Source organism: Anneissia japonica, unplaced genomic scaffold, assembly GCF_011630105.1.
Source record: "Anneissia japonica isolate Jap-2015-1 unplaced genomic scaffold, ASM1163010v1 scaffold14165_len174324_cov138, whole genome shotgun sequence".
Lineage (NCBI taxonomy): Eukaryota > Metazoa > Echinodermata > Crinoidea > Comatulida > Comatulidae > Anneissia > Anneissia japonica.
This window is the reverse complement of record NW_022714669.1, coordinates 109783-117620: the sequence shown is the minus strand read 5'-3', so window position 1 is coordinate 117620 and position 7838 is coordinate 109783. Positions and strand designations below refer to the sequence as shown.

Here is a 7838-nt window from a genome sequence, read left to right as displayed (position 1 = left end):
GGCCAGGACTGATCTATACACCCTTATCAGTGATTTAATAATGCCAGTTTGGATCTCGAAAGGGATTACTAAAAAACAATCAAGAAACACGAAGTCGGACGATATTTCGATATTATAATATTAATGAAACGGAACATACGAGCAATAGAAAAATGTATGCCTCTTTCGGGATCCAATTTTTCTGCTGAAAACAGGTCACTGAACTAAGTCGGAAATAATGTGTCTATGATGTTTATTATGACAAATTATGAAGCTTAAAACTTACAATTTTCAGAAAAATAGGTCTCTCCTTCCAAGCGCCGCAACATCCGCAAAAACCTATGGCGAAGATGGCACAACCAGTGCATATCATAATAATCGTAACGGCTTGTATGTTTTCACTGCCTAACAAGTCTTGATATTCACTTTCATATGCTTTGATCCATGCACCAAGACCGAGTATCACACATCCTGCGGCCTATGTATTAGATAGGACGTAAATGAATATTATACAGCATGTGCTTACATTTCACCCTCCAATTCGACAACCCTTAATGTTCCCGTGTGGTCCGGGGGCATGGGCCCCCGCGATATTTCTGTTTTCTAGACGCCCAAAAGTAACCTCTGAGTGAGACGTACAGGACACCTTTAAAAGTCTCGCTAATGACCTTTATTACAAAATCCACACAAGTGTTTTATATTTTAAAAAATGGCAACAATGAATATTCAAAATCAACAGAAATATTCATTTAGAATCTTCTTTTTATCCTTTTAAACAAGGATTTCTAAAGTTTCTAAATGTAGTGTCTAGTTTAAGCCATTCATCTTCAATATACCCTCCTATACTGTCTACAGACCAGTCTTAGCTGTGGTCTCTATTTAAACGTTTCTAATGTGAAATTTAACCTTTTTTTTATAAACAAATAAATCAAACACTGAGACCACCCCAGCACATCAGATCAAAAGTGATCTTGGACCGGACCTGGTATAAGTGAATTGCACTTACTAGGACTACTATTTAACTGCAAGCGCAACTTCAAATTATTAACTTAATAATCATAACAATAACGATATCCATTAGAAAGTAGTACATCGTACTTTTATCTAGTAATGAACATAATTATTAACATATAATTATTAAATCTTATTTTTGAAATGAAATGTGATAATTTAAAACTGTTTTATGGCAACCTAAACACTGAATTTCTGATTCTGATGAGGATAACGATGAGGATAATGATGTCAATGATAAGGTTGAAGTTAATAATAATAATGATGATGATGATGATGATGATGATGATGATAATAATGACGATAAAGACGATGACACCGACGGTGATGATGATGATAACGATGACAACGATAATGATAAAAAAAAAAAATACTTGGCATACCCAGAGTGTGAAATTGATTGCAAACATAAGCAGCTTCACAATCTTCATACCACATCCAGCAACCATGATGAAATGTTAACTTTGCGCAGTATTAAAATAAATATCTGAAAAGAGAATTATCAGAAAGCTTACTGAACATGTGAATTACTAAAAATCGTGTGTGTGTGTGGGGGGGGGGGCGGTACGGAGCGCGCGCGTGTGTGTAGGAGAACTGTAGGTGTGATAGTTAGGCTGTGTGTGCTCGGCGACTGAAAAACGATTTGTGAGTTACAGTGACGACTACGGTTATGGAAGGCAATTGCCACCAAAAGTACAACTCAGGTATCGTATATCACCATTTGGGGATCCAGGAATTCGAAATAGAGGGACCCGGAGAGAGACTTTTACAGATGGATGCTGTATACCACCTTGGACCGACATTGGTTTATATAGTGCCCATAGATGGCCAGAAATGACACTCTCGGATATAAATTTGAAATAGAAAACATCTTTATTATACTTTACTACTTCCCCCACCTCCTTTTATAAACATTTTCAACAGTTTAGAGTGGAGCAAGCCAGCTTGTTCCCTTCTTGATTTCGCCTATGTTTAAACACAACGTATAGCTACAAACGAAAACAAAAGCAAACAACGCACTTCCTCAAACGAACAACGGACTTTTCACAATTGAACTTTGTTCGTTGAGGTGCATGCACGTTTTATTTTGTGAAATACACATAGTTTCTTTCACTTATGTGCTTTTGGTGGCGATTGCTTTCCATTGATTAAGATAACACAGAAATAGAAGTGGAGGGTAGGCTGCGCTTAGGAACTATCAGTGGCGGATCCAGAGATTTTTTGACGTGGGCACAATACGAAGTTCACGCCGCCACGCCCACCTCCGCCCCACCAAGGTTGGTGTAAATAAGTGGTAAACAATAGAGCTCTCATTTCACCCACTGTTGGATCGCCACTGAACTCAAGAGTGCACTCCCTTTCCTCTATTTTAATCAAATTACCCTTTATCTAGATGTGTATAAGAGACAGCCTACTAGAACATCCTTACAATGAATTAAAGCGAGGGAAGACTATACCACTGCTGCTAAAACAAGAATAAACAATGTTTCAACAATCAGTTATAATCTAAACTATGTGCTGTCTCCGGGCGTCGGACTCTTTAAACAATGAACGAATGCGTGTCTAAAAATTTTAATTAGACCTAGGAATGACCACAAGATGTGTTCTCAAAAGTACTGTATGCAAATATAGACGCCCTTTTCCTAGTGACATGATTAAAAGATAAATTAATGTGTCACTATGCAAATATAGACGCCCTTTTCATAGTGACACATTAATTTATCTTTTAAAATATGACGCAAATTTTAAAGTAAATAGAACATTAATTTGAAAACCGTTATATTTTAAAGGACAATCAATAAATCTTGTGTATGACAGGCAGCGTAGTAAAATTATTACTTCTTACTTGCTAAATGTGGGATATGCCCATGGTCATAATGATGCCATATATTACACTCAAATATGGGTATGTCACATTTATGTGTCACATAAAATTGTATTGTGTGAATAGAGATTCAGAGTTTGTGTACAGTAATCTCGCCAGCTTCATTGACATCACCTTCAGGATTGTGGCGTGTCGTGTGTGTTCAGCAGGGCGTTTGTTTGTGAACAAACCGATACCGATATGAAAAGCAAACATGAATATCGAAACGACGTATAAGTCACATATTTGTAGTGACCCTGGTCATAAAAAATTAATATTTATTCTACAATTAACCCTACTAAAACAATTATTATAACACAAATCCCTATATAAATCAACAAACGATCTTATAATAATGTCTAAATAATTGTCATATAGATAGAAAACCACCATAAAAATTATGGTCTCCAATGGGCAGTTCACGGTACCAAACATACTCATAGATCGCCTATGCTTAACATAGAGAGATGACTGAATGAAAGCATTTGCGCTTTGCTTTATCTCACCACATCCCACTCAAAGAGATAAGCCCAGTCTCGTGGGCATAATGATGAACGCGTCTAATGTATAATACGATACTCGCGCCAAAGCCACCTTTGGCGGCCTTTTGCGGCTGGATGAATGTTGTGAACATGGAACAGTGAAATTTCACTGTTCCCTGGTTGTGAAAGATGCATACATTCCTCATTCCTCCCTTAATATTTCGAAATTATTTGATTTATATTTCGCGGGCTAACATTTTGCGGTCACTGTATTATATTCTAATAATATATTTATTATTATTATTATTATTATTATTATTATTATTATTATTATTATTATTATTATTATTATTATTATTATTATTTATATTCTATTATGTAGAGAAAATACACCTCTGTATCAGCAATAATGACTGAAGTGGCAACGACTATGTTTGTGTTAGCGTAATGTTGTTTTAAGATATTTATTGGCATAAAAATGCCCTTATTGGTAAGACACCACAAGGTATAATGCTACGATATATTCCTTTCAAATTTTTGCAGGTGCCTGGACGGTAAGTCGTAGCAAACTGTTTGTCCTTACTCAAATTTGTATACGATTACAATAATATCAATGGCCTAAAGCTGCATTCATATCGGATCCAAGCCGAAATCCGGACGGCGTTACCGAAACGCTGAACGCCAGCGTCCCTATTCTTACACACTGATTTTATTTTCATATTGATTCGGTAGGCCTTCCGATCTGAATATTTGGTTTTAACCCCTAGGTCTCTGCCTAAACTAGCAATCAGTTTGCGAGTTTCCATAAGCCTTGATCCAACGGCTGACGTTTAAAGTGAAGTGATTAGAGGGCTTGGTATGATGCGCTATCTCTCTGTTCTGTAAATGCAACAGCATACTGTACCGTAATATATTTGTAATAATGTTATGTGTAAGCCTGTCTTACCATTTTAACTAGGTTTACAACGAAAGAATGAAGTTTATTTGAAGAAGATGCATTAAATGTGACGGTAACGAATACTCAGATGCGTATGTTTTGAGTTTAGAAACCCTAGAATTTGTTCTAACGAATATTTTGACTACTCCTGCAGTCTTTCACGCTTGACATAAAATTTACATTCTGGGATAATTGAGTGATATAGGCCTATTAAGTGTAAAACAATAGTTAGTTCGAAAGCAAAGCCGGCATACTATATGGTTCAGTCACATAATAGTCCCGTTTTGCGCACCGGTTCCTTTCAGGCTCTGAACCTCATTGTCAGGTTCGAACTACACGCTGACCATTCTCGGCCAGCTATATGCTCAGTTACCCCAGCTTGCACTGCTGACGGATTATGAAGTGGCTTACACTATCGTATACTTCAGCCCTAGGTGCGAGTATTTCATGGCTTATAATTAAAATAGATATTGTGGCCGCATCTCGTCAATATTGGTGGTAATATCAGGCCTGATATAGGCCTACCAAAATGAATAAATTAAAAAAAAATATATATACAGGTATAGATGTGTATATATAACACAAAAGAAATGTTACAGATTGTCATATCTTTTGGTACACAACGAAGAGAACTATAAAATTTGGCGTCAGGCCCACAGTGGATGGGACTATGGTATAGTAAAATTATTAATCTGATGTAGAGGGCCTATATAAAGCCCAATTGTCTCGCTTGTGTCACTCCCCATAAATCATTTTAGTATTGATGAGGAGTAGCCATAATTATCAACTTCCCAAAAATAATTTAATAAAATTAACTCTTGATATAAATAACGGCGCACAAAACAAACGTTTTTGAAACATTACCAAAGCACATTGCCCTGAATCAACAATAAATTAAATGTCCTGAATAGAATACGGTATCACTGCGATTTCAGTTTGCCTATATTATATAAATATATATAAAAATAAAGCAATATTATTGATACACGATGAAAAAATTACAACAAAATCAACTTACGGTATAAAATAACAGTAAACAGTTATTGTAAACAGTAGAGGTTTGTCTTGAAGTAACAGCTTATTACAGTTTGGAAGGGTAAGTGAGATTACGTCGAGCTTTGAACCTTTTGCACTACACGCCCTGTGTACGCAACTTACAGAGCGCCTATATCAATAATTCACTAATGTCTGTTGGAGTGGCAGCGTCCAATTGGAACGCTCTCTTTCATTGACTTACATACTGTCATTTTGAGCATAAAGTGGGTTTTACACTTCTGTTATACAAAAAAAAAGATACGATCTATGACCTCAATAATCTAACAAATTGACAGAACGTGTACACCAGTGTTGACAATGACTGAATGAATCATGGTCAAATTACACTTTTAAAAATCCTACTCTACTTAGTATATATGCCTAATATATGTAATAAGTAATAAAAATAAACGAGCGTTACAATTTCACCATGATAGATTAATTAATACATACCTAAACCATATTGACCCCACAAACAATATAAAATTTACATGTGAACATCTGAGCAACAGTTCCATTCCGTTCCTAGACACCCTTATCACAAGAGAAGTCGATGGTCGCCTCACTACAGTCCACAGAAAGGCTACCCATACCAATCAGTGTCTGCATTTTACATCACACCACCCACTCCACAGAAAATTGCTGTCTCTTATACACATCTAGATGTGTATAAGAGACAGATATATATACATATAATATAGGCCTATATATATATATATATATATATCTATCTACATGTATATATTTAAGGTTTTTGCTGTGCAGCATTTTAAACACAATATAAAGAAACAGATAAATGCTCGAATAGGAACATTCGATGCCATAATCGTATCAGGCGTACCCTTCAAGTTCAAAGTTTACCTTTTCATTTTATGAAATGAAACAAAAAGTATATCTGGTGAGATTCGAACCTGCAACCTTTCGATATTAAGGTACCATACCTTAAAACCACAGATCCAGCCTCCAGACACTCTCCTTCATACAACCATGGATGTATTATTACGTCCATGATACAATTTACTGAAAATCTCACACACAGTGGAGCGATGGTTGCCATCAGAAATATTCTTACCATCCGTTTCAACGAAGCCTACATACAAATAATCACCGCCGTGCTGTTAACCATCATTGTAACATAATGATAACATAGTTACCAACTGATGTTGATAGCAGTATACCACGTTAAGGTAGCATCTCAGACTAGAATAATAAGGTAAAACTTTATAGCGATAATAATTATAATTATTATACACAAATATTAGGTAGTTTAATTTTTACAATGATATATATTATAATTGCAATAAGTATTATTGGTGATATATGTATTATTATGAATGCTATCGCTATTTATTAGTCCTAATATAATTTGTTTAATACTTATCAATTAAATTACCACAATCGTATTGCACTTAATTGTCAGTATTACTTTTTGCTATATATCATATCACGATATTTGCAGAATCTTTAACAAGATGAAGGCGACAGGATCATATCATACATCATTTATTTTTGTCGATGAAATACATTTACAATACAATGACTAACATGAATAGAATATTTAAAAAAACAAGCACATAATAAAAGAAAAGTAAAACAATTTATTCAAACCCGACTGTATCGTTAAAATGTAAATTCAAGTCTGCTGTCAGGGAACACTTTGTATTTCATCTGACTTATAAAATTCATCAATCATGCATATTTTAAAATTTGAAGTTTTTTTCAAAATTAAATGCTTAAAATTTCATCATAAAAACATAGTTAAATTGTAAATGTATAATTTAAAAAAAACTGAACAAAATATAAAGAACTCTCAAGACAAGATATGCAATACCTTATAAATGCATTGATTGATTGATACCTACTTACTTACCTACCTACCTACCTATCAGTCGGCATTATGAATCATGTCCACTTTTTTGCGATCTCTTGCAGCTACGTCTGCCTCTTCAACAGTCCATCCAAGGAGTATTGTTTATGTCTGACCTAATGACGTCCTTCCATGTTGGGTGAGGCCTTCCAGGTATTGGAACGCCATGCAAATAAGTAATATGGAACGCCATTTGTGCCAAAATCGATTTATTCCTAAGCATTTCAACTGATTAAGACAAAGATTAGGGACTGGAACCCAGTCTAGGTTACCATCTGTAGAGTGTGATTGTCCATCCGCTGTATGTGTCAAAACCATTGAAGGTGACACTTATAATTTTGGTGAGCTGACAGTAGCTGAATGATTTTTTGGCTATGTCGACGTTTTTTATACATGGTGTTACCAGTGGTAAGATAATGTTCTATGATTTACTAAGCATGCTGCAGGGACTTTTTTTTTTTTTTAGTTCAGGTACAGGTGTTGATAGAAGTTTCATACAATTCTTCATAACATATTTAGAAACAACCAAAATGAAATGAGACATAGTCAGGAGCAACTAAAGCAAAGTTTTTTTAGTAACTCATTAAGAAACCGAAACCCGACTGTGCTTGATGAAAATCGACCGCGTTTGTTAACGGACTGTGCATGAAAAACGTGTGTGCT

General features: G+C 35.2%; 1 protein-coding gene across 1 annotated transcript in view; it reads right to left on the bottom strand.

Moving 5' to 3' along the window:
- Window positions 1-5443, bottom strand: part of LOC117109083 (CD151 antigen-like) — an 11715-nt gene extending 6272 nt beyond the window's left edge. The window contains exons 1-3 of the mRNA XM_033251326.1: window positions 5292-5443; window positions 1374-1477; window positions 266-457 (exon numbers count right to left, since the gene is read on the bottom strand). Of these exons, the coding sequence (XP_033107217.1) occupies window positions 266-457; window positions 1374-1439 (258 nt within the window). The 5' untranslated portion in view covers window positions 1440-1477; window positions 5292-5443. The remainder of the gene's footprint in view (window positions 1-265; window positions 458-1373; window positions 1478-5291) is intronic.
- Window positions 5444-7838: the final 2395 nt, after the last annotated feature.